Below are 22,485 nucleotides of genomic sequence, written 5' to 3' on the forward strand. Positions count from 1 at the left end.
AATCCATTCTCAGTCTCCCAATGGCTCATAACTCCAAAAGCTTCTCTTCTTTAATGTTCACATGGAATGGGGAATTCTCAAAATCCTTGAACATTTTAAAATAAATTTTGTAAAGCTCTATCTGCATGATAGCGATCTATCACTTGGTTAAAATATTAAGGAAATATTTATGGACATCCTTAAAGGCAGTACATTAGCAATATGGAATGAACGGGAGTATTTTTTAAAGTATTTGAAAAAGCTCTAGATTAAAGTAAAGTAAAAATAACTTTTAAGTTGTGAGATTATTCAAAAACCTTAAAACCTCTAAAAGGAATTGTCCACAGAAAGTTCAATAGTGCTGTTTGGGGGGGTACCTGGAAAAGTAGGGGCTATTAAAGAATGTGGAAAGGAAAAGAATCATCATTCAGAGCCCTGATGAAGTCTCTCCCCAGCTGACAGTCAAGAATTCCAGTACAATTAGTTGGAGGCTGCCAACAGAGACAAACTTCCTTTTATATGAAGATACTTCGAGTAAGAATATGAAAATATCTACTAAACCACGCTTTCTCCCCAATTGTGAAAGCCTTTTGAATATGGCCATACTCCCTTACAAACTGAGATCTTACCAGGAATCTCACAAACAGGACTATAAGCTCCCTTTACAGGCAAGTCATTTCTGAACTCTCTTGTACAACTTTTGTGACCTTAAAATCTGTAATCCTAAGGAAGGCCCCTCAGGAACCACTCAATGACTTCTCTGAGTCCCTTAGTCACTCTTTGAGATATGACTACAAAGTAATACACATGACTACTGTAAAGACATTTAAAAGGAATTCTCTTTTGAGGCACCAACGCCCACATGGAAATGATTGTTATTTTTAAACAACTCTCTATTAACTTCCAAAAATAAATCTATTTTAGAAGCACTTCCTAATAAATTCCAACTATGCCCATAATAACTGGTCCCAAAATTCTTTTAGACATCAAAGTCGAGAATCTAGGCTTCCCTTGAGTAGAGGTCTCTGGAAAGAAGTCTCAGGGCTGATGAGTAAGCCTTGTCTCCGGCCCTACCTCCTGCCTCTTTACAGTTTGTCTAAGGTGTCATTTTTTGGGAAGCAGCACAAAGCCACAATTTTCATAGAAAGACTAAACCAGAAAATTGGAATGAAAATACATTATCAACAGACATCAAAATTTACTTTCAAAGTGTATCACAAAACTAGTCCCCCCCCCATTATTTGGTCTGATTTCCACATAGAAGCCCTTATAAAGACATGTTTTGCAGCTGTCAGAGAGTTGGCTTAATTAGGCAGCTCTTTGTAAACCCTGCCCCACCAATAAATACTGGAGGAAGGTGCGTATGAACAATAGCCAACCTAGATCAACAATAGATCACTGAATCTCTTTACTGAAAGTTATAGACCCGACGTCAGCCCTGACACTAATTAGGGTATATGGCTTTATTTTCATCAAATGCTCATCAGAATAATAACACTTGGGCTGTCTTACAGATTTCTTGGAAAATACATAGGCAACTTCTAAGCCAGAGGTGGGGCAGTTTCGGAAAAGACATGGCCTTAGCCATAAAGTTAGTGTTCGTGTATTTATTTTTCTTTTTCTATCTCTGAAGACTAGAGTCAAGTAGGAGAGTTTACAGTAAAAATGCTAGCTACGTTGAAATTTGTTCCATGTATTTACATTAAAGGTGTTAAAAAAAACACCCTGTGCTACTATGATTCTAATTTGAGTTATGATTATTTCTCTCACATTTTACGAGCAGTTTAGGCAATAACCACACTTCACTGCAGAGCTTGTGTCCATGAAGGAAGACGTGGCCATCAAATGTTTAATTGCCAGCATGGAATTGGCTCAGAGGATCCTAACAGACACTAGCTACAATCACTGACAGAAATGACTGTACGTGTTACATCCACCGCCAATCTCAGCACTTGGAAGGCAGAGGTAGGTAGATCTTTGTGAGTATAGGAGCAGCCTGGTCTACATAATACATTCTAGACTAGCCAGGGCAACACAGTAAGATTGAGTGTTAAAAACAATAATACACTGGTATGGACCAATTCTGAGTGGCAGCCAAGAATCAGCTCTGGTAGAAACACACATCCCGCTCCTAATCACTGGTTGTGGTGTGCATCCTTGCCTGAAGAAGTTCTTCCATACAGGGCCTCACCCACAACCCACTTCATAGTCCTCAACTTGTTTCTGGCCTCGTGAGTAACTTTGCCTGAAGAAAAATTTCCGTTCACGCCCTCTGCTTCACTGAGCTGTGTTTTGATACTCATGATTCAACAGGTTCTACTCGTTGACTCTTGAGAATCTCTTATCTAGAGCCCTTCATAATTCTCTTACCGATCTGCCATCCTGCTCCTGAAATTGTGGGGTTGTGGTCACACCTGGAGCTGCTAAATAAAGGTCATTATGATTATCATCTTTGTCATCTCCCCCTAGTCTACTCTCCCTGTTTAGTTTTCCATGGAACTCTCTCAAAACCTGCCCAATCTTCTGTCTTCTTTATTTTGCAGAACGCAGTATGTTCAAGAAAGCAGGGGGAAAAGACCCATGAAACTCAGCAAATAAAACGCACGGCATGGAGTATTTCATACATTAAAACTAGAATGGTAAGAAAATATTTACCAGGACGGAACTATGAATTTAGCTTGTTCTTTTGTATAGTGCCACTAAAATGGGTATTTAAAGTCAAAACAATAGTGAGCACAATTTCACACATCTTTGTAAATAAACTGCTTCTTTTTAAGCCACTGAAGGGTGGCTTACACCATTTCACTCATAAATGTCCATATCACCTAGGCTCAACTCTGAAGCGTTTGTAATATGTTGGCAATTGTTTTGTATACAAGAATTCAGCTGTAAATGGAGAGAGGAACCTTGCTTTCCTGGATGGGAAGCAGCTGCAGTTACCGCACACTTACCTCCACGAGCCTGCCCGTGTGCTCATGAAATATGGAGGCATAATCTTTGATTTCCTTCACTCGGCCATTCTTAGCAGCTTCAATGAGGACCAGGAGTGGAACTGTTGTGTCCAAGAAAGAATCTGATATGTGATCTATAATAGCTTTGCGGAGCTGAGAAGGGAAAAAAAGATCCTCTTATTTCCAAGAAAAATTTCAGGTTCTTTTCGAGTCTTATGATCTCATTGCTTCTAAAACCCATATTTTACACATTTCTTAAGCAATACATAATGATTGTAATACACGGTACAGAATGTGAGCATCCTTTATAAGCAAACTAAACAAAATACTCAGGATTAAAAAAGGCAAGGCAGCAATGATTCCCTGGCTCCCAAAAGACAACAATTTTTATTATATTATATTATATTATATTATATTATATTATATTTAAATAAAATTAAAATTGTAAGTAGTAATTCAGTATTTTCTCTTAAAGAAATTACATGGTAAGAAAGCTCAGCATGTGTACACATAAAATGCACATATCATATTTTAATAATTATTAATTTATAAAATGCTTTTTACTTATTGGAAGAATTGATCATACATTTTGATTAGCTAAATTGTAGACTTAAATTGTGGGAATTAAATCCAGTGAGATCATCAATTGCACCAGATGATAACAGATTAATAGATCAAGAAGAAGAATAAATGAACTTGATGTCCAATTCCCTTCATTTGCATTAATTGTTCTTGCCCTCATACCTTAAATTATTAAACGACTATAACATCCTACCACAATTAGTTCTTTTAAATTAAATTATATGGAAGTTTATAAATGACATCATATAACTGATGTACTCAGCAGAAATTTTCTGAAATTTAAAAAAGCATTCAAAATTAATTTTTTGTACTTATAACACTGAGATGACAGGGATTATATCTGATATCTTTTAATAAACAAAATCAATGATTATGAGTGAGCCCTAAGGGTTTTGGATCAATGTGACCATTTAGTTTAATATCCTTTCTCAATTAAAAAACATAAAGATCAGATAGAAAAATTGTAATTTGCCTTCTGTGAGGAATATATTTCTAAAGCCAGTTGACAGCTAGTTTTAAATAGTTTGAGAACTGCTGGAATATAGCTCAGTGGCAGAGCCTTCCGTTTGTGAGACCATAGATTCCATTCTCAGCACTTTGAAAAATAGAAAGAAGGGTTGTCTTCCTATAATAATTATAGGATGATAAACCCATCAAGGCTATCAGCTTCTTATAAGAAAATCCCTTTGCTCTTATTGGCAGGACTGGCTGAGAAGTGTTATGAGATATTTTTTTTCCATCACCTGACAACATCTTAGACTTCAGGAAGATCCTCGATGAAGTTTGCTGCTCATTAGAAGTAGGGTAAATCACTAACAGCAGCAAATTAATATTTACTGAGCACTTGACAGGGCGTAGGTAAGAGGTCACAAGGCAAGATGATGGCCATCAATGAATGAGTAGTGTGTTTGCAGTTCATGAGGAGTAGATCAGAGAAGTCAAGGGCACAGGATAGGACTGCAGTTCAGAAGCACATAGTGTGTACATTTCAGAAACGTAGGGGAGATATATAAAGGGTTCCAGAGAAGGGAAGAAAGTTTAGTGACAGCCCCATGCCCCATTCTTTTGTAGAAGTTGTAACTTGGGTGTGACAGATAACTCTGCACTATAGTTCTATGAGGGTCAGAATATGGGAGTTAGCTCATTCAAATGGTATAAATGTAACCTCGATGATAGATGCATGGGGAGGAGACCTTCAAGAGTGCATTAGGAAGTACCAAGATGAGGACAGGCCAGCAGAAGAGGAGGACTTTAAGAGGTTGAGAGAATAGCTAAAAATACAGAGTACCAATTACAAAAACAATAATACCGGGGCTGGGGATTTAGCTCAGTGGTAGAGCGCTTACCTAGGAAGCGCAAGGCCCTGGGTTCAGTCCCCAGCTCCGAAAAAAAGAACCAAAAAAAAAAAGAAAAAAACCAAAACAATAATACCAAACCGGTGTCAGCACTGTCACAGTGGACCTGTAGAATCTTTTTCTGTAGATACCTGACTCCATCCATTGAAACAAGTGATTCTGAACAGCATTTGAAGAGGTAGGTATTCCGAGACCAGTGAACCCATATAATCTAGCAGAGGAGTGTGGGGCATTAAACATTATGACTACAAAAACCCAGGTGCCTGAAGTATATGTATATGTACATGTGTATGCATATGTAGGTATAATACATATGTGTAGTACACAAGTACACACTCACATGACATCATATGTCTATGATATATAGATAGATGGATAGATAAATAAATAGATATAAAACTCTGAAGAGAACTGACGTAGACAACAGCAACAGTCTGTAGTCCGATCTCTAAGGAGGTGGCTGGTGAACATGACGAGCACAGGTTTCATAGGAAGTTTGATATAGAAATTTTACCACTATTTCTTCAAAAGTAACTGGGAAACAAAAAGGTAGAGACACCGAGTGTGAATTGCAAGATCTGCTAATTTGACTGAGAGATGAAAAAGTAAGATTTAGTGCTAGCTACCTTGAAACATGTACTAAGAATAGGCTTTTCTTTATCTCACAAGAGGAATTTGTCAGAAATCCGTGACTCGTGGAATAGAGCTTTTAAGGGAAGGCCTTATTTCCCCCCAGAAAGCATTTAACCCAGGCAAATAACAAACAGCAGAGTTAAGCATCCCACAGTTTTCTCAGAAGTCTCTTCCTCATCTGCTGATTGTAAACCTTTTATTCCAATGCTCAGCACCATGGTGAAAGGTGACACAGAATTGCACTATACATCCTCTGGATTAGTCTTCAATTTTGCCTCTTGCTATGGGTCTCGGTTCTAGGTCCTCTGAAGAGATCCTATGAATCTTCTAGTTATTCTGCCTCAAGACCTGTTTCTACGTCTCTGCGAGACTCTCACAAAAGTAAGACTGCAGCCTGCAAGTTCTAGAGTGCCCACATCCCCAGGAATGACCATTAGTAATAGCAAGAGCTATTAGGTCTGGCCCCCACCATTGGCCAGACACTCTTGAGAAGAAATTTTGACTCAGAGAAGGCCTCAGGCCCACCCACTACTTCCTATAGCTGCAGCCTCAATAGGATATGCTCCTATTTTCTTCCTTGCTTGGCATTTACAAAAATAAAAAAGTTTATATTTGGAAACACCTTTAAAATAAAGTTCCCACACTAAAGGACTGCATTAAGGTTCTGCTCTCATGAATGAGATCCAATCTAAAACAGACACCTTCCTCTGCTGTTAAATGCCAGGTTGATCCCCACTGACAGGTTTCACGTCTTCATACACTCTTCTTTGCAGATCTCTCTCTCTCTCTTGCCATTTCTGCTTTGCAAATCACTGGATGTAACTCTGTGGTGCCCTACATTTTGTTGACCATAAAAAGGAGTTAGAATGGGATAAAAATAAGCCAAGTGGACCAGGACAAATGTAGAAAGACTGGGGTTGATCTGTTAGGCAATTTTCTTCATTTGTCTTCACATATTCCTATGAGGTATTCTCTTTATACCTTGCCTATATATGTATTAATTAAATACCCCTTACCACAGTTATTTCACTCTGTTTTCCTGTCCAGGGGCTTATTTTGTTTCTTTCACTTGGATGATACATAAAAAGAAATCCTAAAGAAGATGCTAACATGCCAATTTTGACATAGATGTTGTAGTGTTAAAATTTGAAGTTAATGGGAAGCCAATAGGAGTTGTGGGGTATGAATTTTCAATGAATACTTGCCTGTGGTCAAATGTGAATAACGCTGGAGCAAAGCCAAACTGAGGGGCTTTCTATCTTTTCTCATTGTAGCTTAGTAAAAGGTTTTGAGGCTTCAATTTTTCTATTTCCCGCTGATATAAGTGGCTTGGTATCTTGAATAAAATAATATACTTCTCTACAATTGAAATACAAAATTGAAAGCCCCATGTGGAAGCTGTAAGAAAGCCTACGATAGTTATCAAATGAGGCAACAGAAGGAATATCTTGTAAGGGGAAGATACATGAGAAGGAAATAAGTATTGTAGAAAATATTCCTCCTTCCAGAATCAGAGAGATTCTTCTTGTACATACAGGTGCCATTTTTCATTTTAAGTAAGTGAGCAAAATATGCTTTTCAAAGTTTGACTGATCAATAAGAACTAAATCAAGTAACAATTCAGCATCTGGTCACTGTGCCAAATTTGTGGGATGTAGACTCATAAGAATTTAATATGTTGATGATGACTGATAAAGGGCTGAGAATGGCTTTCCAGGGGTTGTCTTTGTGCTCTTGTGTGGGAATCAAAGACGTTACAACCCAGGCAAACAAACAATTCAATAATCAATCAAGTGGTTGTGCTTCTTTTACTCACTGCTGTCAGCATTCTATTTTCTTTGATAGAATACATCATTACTTCTGCATCTATGAACTGTAATGCTTTGTCTTATTAACAAGTGAGACTTTTAACCCGCCTCCAATGAAAGCAAATGTGTCTCATTCTTCATGAGACAGTAGAAGTAGGATGTATTTGGATGTCGTGATCTTTAATGAAGTAAAAATTGGAAGTGTTTTAAAACGTTCTTCATTTATTGGGAGCTCCAACAGATAAGTAATTCTCAAGTAAATAGTGGGAGATCAGGTAAAAGGATAAAGAAAATGACATTTTGAAAAATGTGTAAAATAATTAATGTAGGAATAATGGACAACAGGTAGGTTGGTGCGCTTGGTTCTGGGGATTTTGAAGGGGACACAGTCCATTTTCCTTGTTCCCCCTGCTGTGGTGCTCACACACTCCGGCTTTATCTATATCACATCTGGGATGGAACCTTGAATCCACTAAGTGAAGTTAAGCAAATTGATTTGCTTGCAGGCTTGTTTAGCACTGTAGCATTACTTCTTACTTCGAGGATGAAAATCAAGGACAAACAATACACCTGTTGAAGAGTTCTGGAAATATTCAGTAAGGGAAAAGCTGATGATAATTATCATTGGAAAAGTTTGCAATTCATTGAGAAGAAAGTCCTCGACAAAAGATGGCAGAGGAGAAAAGGTTATGGTAAAAGAAGTATACGTGTACTTAAGTGCTCTCAGAATTAATAAGAATGCCTGCAGAGAAAGCAGCTAAGGTTGGCTGGGAGAAGTAGCACCCATACTATTATTGAACTCAGGTGACTTAAGATTCAAAGAATGACAGGAAGTACAGAAGGGGTAGAGCTGAACCTACTCTATATGAGCATCCCATATGCTCATATAAACATGACGAACATATGCTATGAACATGGTGGTGATCTTGTGATTGTGTATGGAAACAGGAGGTGCCCATTTGCTGAGAGCATTAGGATCTATCCTTTTATCAGAGGTGGGTGAGCGTGTCTCTGATGAGGAGGAACTGAAGAGGTAAAGGACATTAAGAATAAAAATGTGTGATCAAGTCACAGAAGATTTAAGGCACCAGGACAAGAAGTTTTACTCTGCTCTTAATAAAATGGGTAAGCAAGAGAAGGTGAAACAAAAAAAAATGACTAAGTCACATGCAAAAACATTCCAACTTCATGCTCTGCAATGGCCACTCTACACTTAGACATTCCTTAGAAATGTATGGAACATCTTATAGGCTCAATCATTCTCTGACCTAAAGCAATGGCATTTCTATTACTGGTGATGAAATAGATAAGGATGGATGAACAAAAAGAGAAGTTCTTGGGACATTTTACTAAAAATAAAGTCAGCTCTAGAACAAGAGACAATCATTAGATATTTCAAAGACAGTCTAAGAGCAGGGCTTTGCTTTTGTGGGGAAAAGAGCATATGTAAGGCACTTAGAATAAAAACTCTTAAACGTTGAAAGCATAAAAAAGATGAAGAGATTACTCATTTTACAGTTTCAATTTTTCTTTCTTTTTGAAACACGGTGTCATGTAATCCAGACTCTTTTTAAACCCATTTGTAGCAGTGGGTAACCTTGTGTTTTTTGATCATCCTGCCTCTGTATCCTGAGTGCTGATTTGACAGGTATGGAACACCATGTCCAGTTTATGAGTTAGGGATCAATACCGAACTACAAGTATGGCAGGAAAGCATTCAATGAACAAAGATACATTCTAAAACCTCAGCTACATACTCAAACTGTATACCCAAAGAATAGACTCCACAGAGGAAAAATCAAGGAGTATTTGGATAATGACAATCACAGCAAGTAACAATAATAGTCTTGAAGATCGAGTGTCTCCAAAGATGGTTCTTCATTTCATGTTTTTACACATGTGTGCCATTTCTCTGAATGGTCCTAACTGGTCCCTCCATTTAAAGTGAATTTTGTGGCTGTGTTAAACTTGTATAATGCAGAAGAGACTATTTTAGGCCTAGTCTTGGAAGTTTCTAGACTCTGTACAATTTTGCCTAAGCCTAGAATATTTTCAGCCTCTAAGACTTACTGCTGAAGAAGCACACCTTCTGAAGCTCATTCTGAACTCTGGCTGGCAGATCAACTCAACTGGTGTAGGTTAACACTCCTCTCCAGGATGACTGATTCATACTGGTTTCTTTCAGCTTCTGACTGAATTGCTCTGATTGGCACCATACCGTAATCTTTGGCAATATGTTCTAATCTTCTGGCTCATTCTATCTTCACCTGTGTCTAATTTCTCTCTCTCTCTCTCTCTCTCTCTCTCTCTCTCTCTCTCTCTCTCTCTGTGTGTGTGTGTGTGTGTGTGTGTGTGTGTGTGTGTGTCTGTTCTCTCTTAAGTAGCCTCCCTTTCTTTTCTCTCTGTTCTCAGTAAGAGTTGGGCATATCCCTTCTCTCAAATCTTTCCCCGATCCATCTCTTTGTCTGCCACACAATTAGACATCACTTACAAACATGGACATTTCCTTCTACAAATTAACTTTACCCTCATTGTTTGGGATTAAAGGTTTATGCTAAGGGCATTTCTGTATTCTAGCCAGAGTATCCATGTTGCTGGATTAAAATCCCTTCATATGGAAAGATAGAGGCACGAAATACTATAGTTGATATAGAAATAGCTCTTCCAAACTGAAAGAAGAGCAGAAGGGGCTGGGCAGTGTAGCTGAGCTGGTAAAGTGTTTGTTGAGCATGCAGAAAGCTCTGGCTTCATACCTCACACCTCAAAACAAGTGTGGTAGTGTATACCTGTAACCTTTGACCATTGGAAGGTCAGAAGTATGAGGCCAGCTGGGAAGTATGGGCCTATAGGAAACTGTGTACCAAAAACGAGGGAGGAGAGATCCCAGAGGAATTCTGAGGGTCCATGCTTCTGGTCCTCGTCTAAGTCCTGACTCCATGACCCTGATTGATTAGTGCCTAACCACACAGTATGACATTCTCACCTGTGCCACAAAGAGGCTGCTCTGGTCTACTCCTTTAACTCCACCAAGTTAAATTCAAGCTAAGAAAGCATGAATTGCACAGAATTTAAATTTCACAGCTGCCCTATCCATGAATCCTTTCTATTCTGTATCCTAATCTACTTCTGAATTAAAATACGGCCCAGCCATTTCTCTAATTCTTCCCATTTAACTAGAATAATATATAGCATTTAAGGCTTCTGGTTAAAAGCTCTTTTCCCCTGCTTTTATGAGTTAATGGTGACCTATTATAGCTGTTCTTCATAACGAAAAAAATCTGGTTATTAGCAGTGGAAAGGATAAGAAAACAAGGCCTAGTCAGGGAGCTGGGGGTTCAAATTAACTTGTGTCCTAACACAGGGCTTCTCAGCTCCTTAGTAATAATATCCTTCCTGATCTTCTAATTCTAGTGACTCTCTACCAAAAACAATATAGTCTCAACAGAAACTAATTTTTGAGGCAACCACAACTCATAAAGAGGAAAAATTGGAGACTCTGAACTACTAGAAGGCCTCTGAATTAGAATGAGAAATTCAGCTGTACTTTTCTTAGTTAATTGTGATGTTTTGAAACACTGTGAACAAAGCAACTTGGGGAGGAAAAGGGTTCATTGGGTTTATACTTCCACATCACAGTCCACCACTGAAGGACATCAGAACAGGAACTGAAATAGCACAGGAACCTGGAGGCAGGAGCTGATGCACAAGCCAGGGAGGGGCTCTGCTTATCATGGCTTGCTCAGTCTGCTTTCTTATAAAACCCAGGACCACCAGCTCAGATGACCCCTCCCCCTCTGAACATTAATCAAGAAAATGCCCCAAGGTTTTGTCTATTTAGAACCCAAATTTCTGTCCTCTTAGATGCCACTGACTGTGTGAAGCTGACATAAAAACCAGGCGTGCACAATGCTGTCATTAAGTCAATTTACCAACACCACTGAACATTCGGTGTGCTAGAAAATCATGTACGTATGATTTATTTTGTATAGAAATGGATGTGCATGTATATGTGTACATGTTCACTTGTACACAGGTGTACATGTGTGTGCTGTATATGCATGTGAGGACAGAGGACAACTTTAGTTGTCATTGATGATGACCCATACCCCTTTCATTTGTAGGCTGGCTGGAAAGAGAGAACCAGGAATTCACTTGTCTCTGTCTCCTCAGTACTTGGAGTACAAGGCTACACACACAAATACACACACACACACACACACACACACACATGCACACACACACATATGCACACACACACGCACACACACATATGCACACACATATGCACACACACGCACACACACGCACACACACGCACACACGCACACACACACACACACACACACACACACACACACCTGGCTGTTTCCTAAGAGGCTTCTGTGAGTTGAATTTGGGTCCTCTTGTTTGCAGGGCAAGTAATTTACCAACCAAGCCACCTCTCCAGTCCGGCACTGTGCATTTACTTAAAGTCCAAAACCCTCTTTCACATTATGCATCGCATTTTATAAAAGAGTCAGAGATGAAACCCATGCCTCATGAGGACAGAGCCAAGATTCCCTTGCAATTTGGCCTGACATTAAGACACATGCTCCTTTCCCTGTCTTCTGTTTGCCACAAAACATTTGAGGCATACAAATGTGGAAGGTAGAAGCTTGCTTGTCTGGTTTTCTGTTCCTTAATTTTAAATGACCCGAAACCACAAATGGTATGAAAATGAATGAGAGCTCCTTTTCCTCTTATTCCTGTCCAGTGCCTCTCTTTCCTCTCACCTGTCTGCGGAGGTCTCTTGTCTTCTTGCTCATGTTGACTATGGCAGTATTCAGGGTATTACTCCTTTCCGTCTTTCCAATCTGCAAGAAAGCAAGATACTGACATAAGCAATGCTACCAAATTACTCTTTATCACTTAGCAATTTGCTTTCGAAATTTCCTGAAAATAACAGCTTGGAAATTCAAGAATAGTTTTCAAAACTGCTATGACAGTGCATATGATTCATGAGCACTTCACTGAAACACCAAGTAGAATGGCGATTAGAGCGCACATTATTTTCTTCCTTAAGTGTCTGTAATATTTCTGATACAGGGCTTGGTCATATTCAATATGGCAGTAAGCAGAGCATTGTCTCCAAGAAACTTTGATCTTCATTCTTAACAAGTCAACTCCTTTAACTGCTAAGCATGCAATTAGCTTAAAAGCATTAGGTGCCCAATTTGTCAACTTCCGTGGGAGTTTCTGAAGTCATTTTCTTGGTGTATTGTGTAAGTTATGCAGAGCCATATTGGAGTTTTGCTAAACACTAAATAAAATATGCAGTGCAAATTCATACAACTTGCAAAAGTTGACCACAATTTTAGCTGACAATATTCCAAGAACAAATTGTTTTAAGTGAGAACTCATTGCTGCTTTTGGCTCTTTAAGATAATTTGTGTGATACCTTTTCATTCTGTAAGCAGAACTGTTCTCTGTGTGACATCCTCTAACCTAAGACTTGGGCTTCTGGACACACAGAGAGTCACCTTGGTTGATGTTTTCTATATCATATTGTTGTGGGAGACAACTGGGTTGAATCTAATCAGGCTTTCCCTGTGATACCTCCTAGAAAAAGATTGGAAAAAATCATTGTGTTTCACCTCTAGGAAAATTGCTGCTGCTTTTAAATTAATAAGCTGCAAAGGGCTCAGAGAGGGGACCTTGAAAATCAGCAGCTGGCCACTGAGCTGCCAGAATGGAGTCCATGAAAAGGACACATGAAGTATAGCACAGGCAGGCAGAACATCAGACACTCTCTCCCATCAGACACTCATCCCCAGCTCTCGGAAAAACCCTATACCCCCACGATCACAAATAAGTTCTTGCCTCTTCTTGTTCCCCTGCCATTTCCCCACATGCTCATGTCATTCCTGGACTTTCTCAGAACCCTTAGAGCAATTACTTGCAAGGAAGTTATTGAACAGATGCGTCCATAAATTAGCAACTTTATTCAAGGTGCAACTTGTTTTAATTAGGGCTCTATAACAAGCCAGGAAAGTTGCTGATGAACATAGAGTTTACCATTCGGCCCAAACACACAACTGAATAACTCTTTTTAGCAGCTGCTGGTACCCACTAAACAACAGTTATGCACAGATATCTGTCATCTGTGCCATCACAGAAAACTGGCCATCACTTGAGAGGATGAAATACGATGCAGATGTTTGCTATTCGTGGACGTATGTCTATTAGGTTCTGGGATCTACTCAGAGATGTAGACAATGAGAGAGAGCGTCTCCTGGCCTTGACATGTCCACACATTTCCACACACACACATGCTCTTAAACACACAGGTGCACACAACATGAAAATCAGAGACTTTCAGAGTATAACATGTGCTCATGATAGGAACTGCCCACAGTAAGAGAAATGAGAAGGAAAAGAAAGCTCAGTAGGAGATATTGGCATTGGGCTATTTAACAGAAAAAAAAAGAAAGTTCTCGATTCCAAAGCAATGGTTGAGCATGTACTCAAATGAAACTTGTGTTTACTTTAACAGCTACAGATAAGCAGTCTTTATATTAGCAGGAGACAATTGTGAAGCATTAATTAAGAGCTATAGAAAGTAATGGCACCAACAGATCTACAATGGGCCTCAATACAGTTTCTAATTTTACCTGGAGAGCCTAGCCTTCATGCTCTAGCTTTGTGCATTATTAGCTCTTGGTTATATCCTTTCCCATTTCATGAAGGCAGAGATCACCCCAAATGGGCAGGAATTGGGACAAAGAGATCCCCATGCCCTCTCGCCCCTGCCCTGGCATTGGGAATGATATGAGAGGCTCCTGTTGTGTTGGCTGTAAAAACTCATAAGCCTCTGTGCTGTGATTCATCAGAACAAGTAAAAGATGTCAGCCTTCCTAGACCGAGCAGCAGACAAGCACAGAGCTCTAATAAAGAAGGACAGGAGCTGACAGCAGGACACGATTCAATAAGGACTTTAAAGATGATTTCCTAATTTCCACCCAGAGCTTAACCCTAGTTTAAAATATTTCATTGGGTCAAAGGGACTTTGTTCCCTGGGTGATAATAAATAGACCCTCGTGCTATAGGTATTATTAAGTTTTCTCTTTTATTCCTTCCTTTTATCTCCCATCCTCAATACCTTTCTTCTTCCTCACCCCTCGGTTTTTATTGGGTTCTTGCTCTATTTACCCAGATTTATTTGGCTTCACTTGAGCCACTTTATACCTCTTTATTCCTTTTGCATGGCATAAAAATAAATAAAGCAAGGAGAAATGGCCCTGTCCTGTTTAAAAGCACCTCATACCTTCTGTTTCCAAAGCCTTAACAAATCACCAAGCAATGAGCTAAAACTAAATGCAAGTTCTGTGTTCTGCAATGAGGGATAGCTAGGGCAGGATATTAAAACACAGCCATAGATAGCAGCCAGGGCCTGCCTATCACCAAGAATTCAGAAGGGAAGATGCCCCTTTAAAGAATCCTTGACAGGATCTGTCTTGAAGTCAGTACAGCCCTGCTAGTGACAAAGAGGTGACTTTCAGAGAGCATCAGGGCACACTAGGAAAACACACACTAGGAAAACAGCACGGATCAAGCACTGTACAGAGAAAGCCACACATTCTCATCAGAAATAAATGTCCCATAAGAAAAGACTTTGAGGAAAACGGTCCTGAGCATGATTTGACCCAATAAAATACCATTAGAATTGTTTTGTGCATATCAATGTCATCCTGGATATGATCTTGACTATGAATCTTTCCATCAATGTTCTATGTCACTAACCACTGATACAATTTCTTTGGAGCTGTCTACACCTTTGGAAATGAGCATATGAATTTACTCTGTGATTTACCCTAACCTGAGTACCTGTTTTGTACTCAGCCTCAGAGAACTTTCTAATATTACGTTGTTCAAATCAGTAGCTACTTAACATACATAACCATTTAAGTATAAACTAAAATGTAATTATTATGTAATAACATTAAATTTTGATGTCCTCAGTCTCAATTTGTACTAGTAGTAATAGTAGCAGTAGTAGTGTGTGTGTGTGTCTGTGTGTGTTTCTCTGTGTGTCTGTGTGTGTGTGTGTGTCTGTGTGTGTCTCTGTGTGTGTGTCTGTGTGTGTGTCTGTGTGTGTCTGTGTGTCTGTGTGTGTGTGTCTGTGTGTGTGTCTGTGTGTCTGTGTGTGTGTGTCTGTGTGTGTGTGTCTGTGTGTCTGTGTGTGTGTCTCTGTGTGTGTGTCTCTGTGTGTGTGTCTGTGTGTGTGTGTCTGTGTGTTTCTCTGTGTGTGTGTCTGTGTGTGTGTCTGTGTGTTTGGTGGCCGGTATACTGAACATCATGGATGTGAAACATTTTCCTTACTACAGAGGGATTTGCAGAATAGTGTTGTGTTAAATACTTGATTCTTGTTTGCATGCAAGTAATATTTAAATGGCAATCCAAGATACTGGAGAGCAACCACACAGTAAACTAAACTGTCAAATCTCAAGCTACTTACCCTGTGGTAGAGAAAGCTGAAATTTAATTACATCTGCTTTTGCCTTAAAACTTTTCCATCTTCCCCATTGCTTGTGAAATTCACAACAAATTCTTGATCTTGGTGTCAAAGGCCTTACAAGACGTAATCTTGGGTTTGCTTATTAACAATTAATAGGACACCTCGATGGGTCCTTTCTTCTAGACAATGCATCTCAACTCAGGGTCTCTGCTTAGGAGTCCCTTCGATTATTACCTCCTGTTCTTCTCGGTACATGCATCTTTTAAGTTATATATGTCAATTGCTGTACCTTAAGAAGGTTTGTGGTTCTCCTTGGCTGTCATTATTCTCTTTCATACTTTCTTACTCTTCTTGGGATTTTTCAATAGCATGTGGTTTGATAAAGAGTTCTATGTAGTCAATAAATTTTTGTGATCTATTCTATGACAGACACCACATGAGGACCAAACAACACCTTCAACACAATCTGCCTCAGCCGAAGACATAAACAGAGACACGGAATTTGATAGAAACATCTGGGACAACCTGGAGATTGATGGGCTAGCACTCTCATTAGGTTGAGGGGAAGGATGGATTCCCAAGGAAGCAATAAAGCAGTACTGAAGAATATCTGAGACTCAGACAAGTAAAGAGAAGAGCAAAGGACGTGGGGCGGGGAAGGACAGCTTGAGCAAAGGCCAGAATCTTAAGGAATATTTGACAACTAGCATAAAATGTGTGAAGCTTGACCTGTTGGCCTTTGCCACACTAAGAGATGAAATTGGTCCTACAGACAACTGAGAGTCATACAATTTAATCAAGTGAGTGAAACGGTCAGGCCATTATATCAAAGGGGCTGGAGTCTTCACAGTGGATTTGAAGGCATCAGAACACAGGCAGAATTAAAATTAGGTGGCCACGGCCAAAGCCTGTAAGAAGAATGAGATGTGCTGAAGTGAATTCAGTGAAGCTCAGAATAAAGGAAAGTGATGGACTCGGGGCACTGTTTGAGTAAACGAGGTAGGATAGGAACTGGCAGATGCTGGCAGGTGAAAGAAAGACAGCAATGCGTGCTGCTGAGCAGTGATGCGTGACTGGGTGATGGGGCTGTGAACCGAAACACTCATTGCAAGAGGGGATCTTGATGAGTACAAGGATCTCCATTTCAATAACGAGATCTGAGTAGCTGCTTGCTTGTATCACTCCGAAGTTTAGAACTCTTTTGCACAGATTTTGACACATGTAGCATTAAACAATGCCTTGCACATGTAAGGGTTCGAAAAATACTTGCAGAATAACAGAGAAAGAAAACAATTCCCATAATGCTGTTGTTCCTTGATTTCTTTTTTTTAAAATTTAGAGAATACTTTATTAGTTTTTGTAATCAAACCCACGTAGATAAGACCTTACATATTTAATACAGTGTGTTACCCCTGTACAAATGGAAAAAACTTAAGTTCAACATTTCTAGACCAATATGGCTGTTAATTTCGGTACAGTGCCAACTCAACACAGTAAACGGGGATACTTTTTTCCAAAGTTGACAGCACAGCTAAAGTTTCAAAAAATTCAAATTATATATCTGTATATATATATTTATATTTATATAAAAAGACCAATAATAGCAGTGTGTTATGCATCAACAGCAGCAACCGCTTTTCCAGGTTCTGCAGTCATCTGAACAAAACTGTAGAGACATCCAGCACACTCCATTAAAAAAAAAAAAGTAAAAAAACAAAACCCGAGAAAACAGCACAGTTCTGTTACTCTTGTGGTACCTGGCACCATTTTTTTTTAAATTAGCTTCTCAATCATCATCTGGAAAGAAAACATTCTGAGCAACATCATTAAAAACAGCTCTGATAAAGCACGGTCACTACTACGTAACATAAAGCAGGTACAAGCTATTTTACATCCACAGAGGTATGATACAGTACTGTCCTACATCTATAATACTAGAGGATACAATTTAAAAGGCATTATTTGAGACTTGATTCTACTTTTCCAGCAGAGGGCCCAAATGATGGTGTGACACAGCTTTGTAAAGAAACATACTCTAGACAGGATTTCCTTTCACTAGTGGCACAGTTCTAAGGATTCATTCTCTCCATGAATGTCAGCTAAAACCGTTACTAAAAAAATGAAATATCCCTAGAACAAAACCGTATAACCACCGGATTCACATGAAGATGACCTAGTGGAGACAAGCTGGACCTCACCTTACCAACAAGCTATCAAATCTGTTATGTTTAAACAGTGAGACCTCCAAGGAAGGAGATGCCAAGTAGTGCTTCAAAGCTTCGGACCACAATCAAACACAGCATCCTTTTCAACAGAAGCAGAAGCTCATCTGAATATGCTCAAGGATGCTGACATCAACATTTAATCATCTCCTCACTCATCCAGGAAGAAGGGGAGATCAGTTACTACTGTACTTTATTGTGTTCAACCAAATCACTATGTTACAAAAATAGCAAGCTGCCATAATAAAAAATAAGGCTCCTCTATCCAGCACCAGATAGCATCATTTTACTTTCAAGCCTAGAAATTGCACACGTGTGTATAAACCAACCGAAGATGAGGATTGAGAGTTCATCTTGGTGGATTTTTCCTTTGATGAATATGAAGTGTCCTTCCTTATCTTTTTTGATGACTTTTAATTGAAAATTGATTTTATTTGATATTAGAATGGCTACTCCAGCTTGCTTCTTCTGACCATTTGCTTGGAAAGTTGTTTTCCAGCCTTTCACTCTGAGGTAGTGTCTGTCTTTGTCTCTGGGGTGTGTTTCCTGTAGGCAGCAGAATGCAGGGTCCTCATTGCGTATCCAGTTTGTTAATCTATGTCTTTTTATTGGGGAGTTGAGGCCATTGATGTTGAGAGATATTAAGGAATAGTGATTATTGCTTCCTGTTATATTCATATTTGGATGTGAGGTTATGTTTGTGTGCTTTTCTTCTCTTTGTTTTGTTGCCAAGATGATTAGTTTCTTGCTTCTTCTAGGGTATAGCTTGCCTCCTTAAGTTGGGCTTTACCCTTTATTATCCTTTGTAGTGCTGGATTTGTAGAAAGATATTGTGTAAATTTGGTTTTGTCATGGAATATCTTGGTTTCTCGATCTATGTTAATTGAGAGTTTTGCAGGATACAGTAACCTGGGCTGGCATTTGTGTTCTCTTAGGGTCTGTATGACATCAGTCCAGGATCTTCTGGCCTTCATAGTTTCTGGCGAAAAGTCTGGTGTGATTCTGATAGGTCTGCCTTTATATGTTACTTGACCTTTTTCCCTTACTGCTTTTAATATTCTTTCTTTATTTTGTGTGTTTGGTGTTTTGACTATTATGTGACGGGAGGTGTTTCTTTTCTGGTCCAATCTATTTGGAGTTCTGTAGGCTTCTTGTATGCCTATGAGTATCTCTTTTTTTAGGTAAGGGAAGTTTTCTTCTATGATTTTGTTGAAGATATTTACTGGTCCTTTGAGCTGGGAGTCTTCACTCTCTTCTATACCTATTATCCTTAGGTTTGATCTTCTCATTGAGTCCTGGATTTCCTGTATGTTTTGGACCAGTAGCTTTTTCTGCTTTACATTATCTTTGACAGTTGAGTCAATGATTTCTATGGAATCTTCTGCTCCCGAGATTCTCTCTTCCATCTCTTGTATTCTGTTGGTGAAGCTTGTATCTACAGCTCCTTGTCTTTTCTTTTGATTTTCTATGTCCAGGGTTGTTTCCATGTGTTCTTTCTTGATTGCTTCTATTTCCATTTTTAATTCCTTCAACTGTTTGGTTGTGTTTTCCTGGAATTCTTTCAGGGATTTTTGCGATTCCTCTCTGTAGGCTTCTACTTGTTCTCTAAGGGAGTTCTTTATGTCTTTCTTGAAGTCCTCCAGCATCATGATCAAATATGATTTTGAAACAAGATCTTGCTTTTCTGGTGTGTTTGGATATTCCGTGTTTGCTTTGGTGGGAGAATTGGGCTCCGATGATGCCATGTAGTCTTGGTCTCTGTTGCTTGGGTTCCTGTGCTTGCCTCTCGCCATCAGATTATCTCTAGTGTTACTTTGTTCTGCTATTTCTGACCGTGGCTAGACTGTCCTATAAGCCTGTGTGTCAGGAGTGCTGTAGACCTGTTTTCCTGTTTTCTTTCAGCCAGTTATGGGGACAGAGTGTTCTGCTTTCGGGCGTGTAGTTTTTCCTCTCTACAGGTCTTCAGCTGTTCCTGTGGGCCTGTGTCTTGAGTTCACCAGGTAGGTTTCTTGCAGGGGAAAAGTTGGTCCCACCTGTGGTTCCAAGGCTCAAGTTTGCTTGTGGGGTACTGCCCAAGTCCTCTCCGCGGCGGCAGCAACCGGGAAGATCTGTGCCGCTCTTCCGGGAGCCTCCGTGCACCAGGGTTCCAGATGGCGTTTGGTGTTTTCCTCTGGCGTCTGGATGTGCACAGAGTGCAGTCTCTTCTGGTTTCCCAGGCGTGTCTGCCTCCCTGAAGGTTTAGCTCTCCCTCCCACGGGATTTGGGTGCAGAGAACTGTTTATCCGGTCTGTTTCCTTCAGGTTCCGGCAGTGTCTCAGGCGCAGGGGTCCTGCTGCTCCCAGGCCCTCCCCTACGGGAACCCAGAGGCCTTATACAGTTGCCTCTTGGGCCAGGGATGTGGGCAGGGGTGGGCAGTGTTGGTGGTCTCCTCCGCTCTGCAGCCCCAGGAGTGCCCACCTGATCAGGCGGTGAGGTCTCTCTCCCACGGGGTTTGGGAGCAGAGAGCTGCTCGTTCCTTGATTTCTAAACATAAAGGTGTGCTACAAAATGTTCTTATACTCATTTATGACTTTCAAATTCTAGGACAGGACCATGGCCTGCCCCCGCCCCCCAAAAAAACCTTTCAGAATAGTTTGCTTTTTATCAAGCAATTTCTTGTATAAGCGAATCACTGAAAATGTGCTGAAACTTGTGTGATATAAACTTAAAACAGCACCCATAAAAGGAGACATTTGAAACATCATGGTCACGAAAACAATGTTCTTGAAAACAATGAAGCCCCAAATATGAGAGATGAGGAATTAAACATAGGCTTCTCAAACTGATAATAAAATGAACGTGTTAGTGCGGAGGTTCCCTGAAGAGAATTTAAAGATCAGGAAAATGCTTTTCGGTTGTTTTGCTATTTTTCCTTTTACTTTTTTATGTATGCCATTTTTTCCCCAAGCTTTGAAATGAAACATTTCCCTTTTAGTGTGAAATCTTTATTTCATGGTGAAGATGAAATATGATGCTCTTAAACTTAGTTCTTCTCTGTAGAAATAACTTTAAAAATATTTTATGCTTAACAAATAACAGAGGGAACAGATTTTAGACCACATTCTTCAGGCATGAGAGATATACAAATAGACAAGCGTGCGAACGGAAGCCTCCTCTCTAGAATCCCACTGCACTGCAGCATGTCAAGGGAGCGTCTTTGGTGGGCATGTTGAATAATCTTCCTGAAGCAAGCACTGTGATATGGAAATAAAAGTAAAACAAACCAAGCATCGACTCTGACATTTGAAATCGCTTCACTCTGTAAACTCACATATGGGCATGAAAATAAGACCAAGAGACTGGTAAAAGTAAACAGAAAATAAAAATGCTTTGGGAGGGTAAAGTTATTAAGACTCTTTCGATAAGAGCTTCAAAGCAGAGAAAACAAAAACCAAAATTGCTCCAAACTCTATTTTAAGCAAGGAGCTAATACCAGAATACAACAATAACAACAACAACAACTCAACAGAAATACCCTCAATAAACCAAAAAGTAGACAATAGGCCTGAGTAGATGACTGGGTTATGTGCCTATAACCCAGTCCTAGCAAGCGCAAAGAAAGGTAGATCTTGGAAAATTGTTGGCTGGCCCACCTTTGATCCAGAATGAAGACCCAAAATCAATTCCCCGGAATGAAGTTGATAGCTAATAACTACCTGGGAGCCCAGATCAGAGGATCCAGTGCCCTCTTCCAAACACCATGGTCACCTGCATGCAAACAGATTCACCATGCACAACTACAAATTAAAAATCAAATAGAGATCAAGCAAGAAAGGCTGCCCATTGTTAACCTCAAACCTCCTCATGCACACAGCATTCACATAGATATAATAGATCTCGAAAATAAATAAATAAGTTATGAAAGTTGCCAACATGCCTAAATAATTTCTCAAAAGAAGGCAAAACCTGGTGAGTAAGGAAACAAGAACAGTAAATAGGATTTAGCATCGCTAATCACTGGGGAAGCTGCAAACCAGACCTTAAAGCCACAGAAGCTCAACTCCAGTTGGAACGGTTAATGCAGAAATGATCCTATAATGATCCTGCTGATGTGGTTGGGCACAGAATCTGCAATAAAACTGATGAAAATATGTCTTATTATCAGCCAATATGAAGAAAAGTAAAGGGATCATACAAAAGATTAAGATTAAAATTAGATTGACCATATGATATTGAAGTTCCACAACTAGAACAAGAAACAGAAGTCGGTATGTTGAGTGCCATGGAATGCTAGTTTCCAATGGGGCAAATGAGAGGAAGGACACATAGAAAGGTTATAATCAGATATAGGGATTAAGGAAATTTGGTATATTATTATGCAGCAGAGAAAATCTAGAAACTAAGAATAGGGTCACTCTTCCAACAGCTAGATGAAAGGATTTTGCACATTTTTACCATAAAGAAAAGATAATTGTTTGTGAC

The 22,485-nt window shown here is 39.5% G+C and overlaps 1 protein-coding gene across 3 annotated transcripts in view; it reads right to left on the bottom strand.

Annotated features, from left to right (window-relative positions):
• Ctnna3 (catenin alpha 3) overlaps positions 1–22,485 on the bottom strand; it is a 1,520,222-nt gene that overhangs the window by 723,242 nt on the left and 774,495 nt on the right. For all 3 annotated transcript variants that reach the window (NM_001426985.1, XM_087597777.1, XM_087597778.1), the window contains 2 exon segments: positions 2,931–3,083; positions 12,081–12,161. In NM_001426985.1, the coding sequence (NP_001413914.1) occupies positions 2,931–3,083; positions 12,081–12,161 (234 nt within the window).

This window comes from Rattus norvegicus, chromosome 20 (assembly GCF_021556685.1).
Source record: "Rattus norvegicus strain SHRSP/BbbUtx chromosome 20, alternate assembly SHRSP_T2T, whole genome shotgun sequence".
Lineage (NCBI taxonomy): Eukaryota > Metazoa > Chordata > Mammalia > Rodentia > Muridae > Rattus > Rattus norvegicus.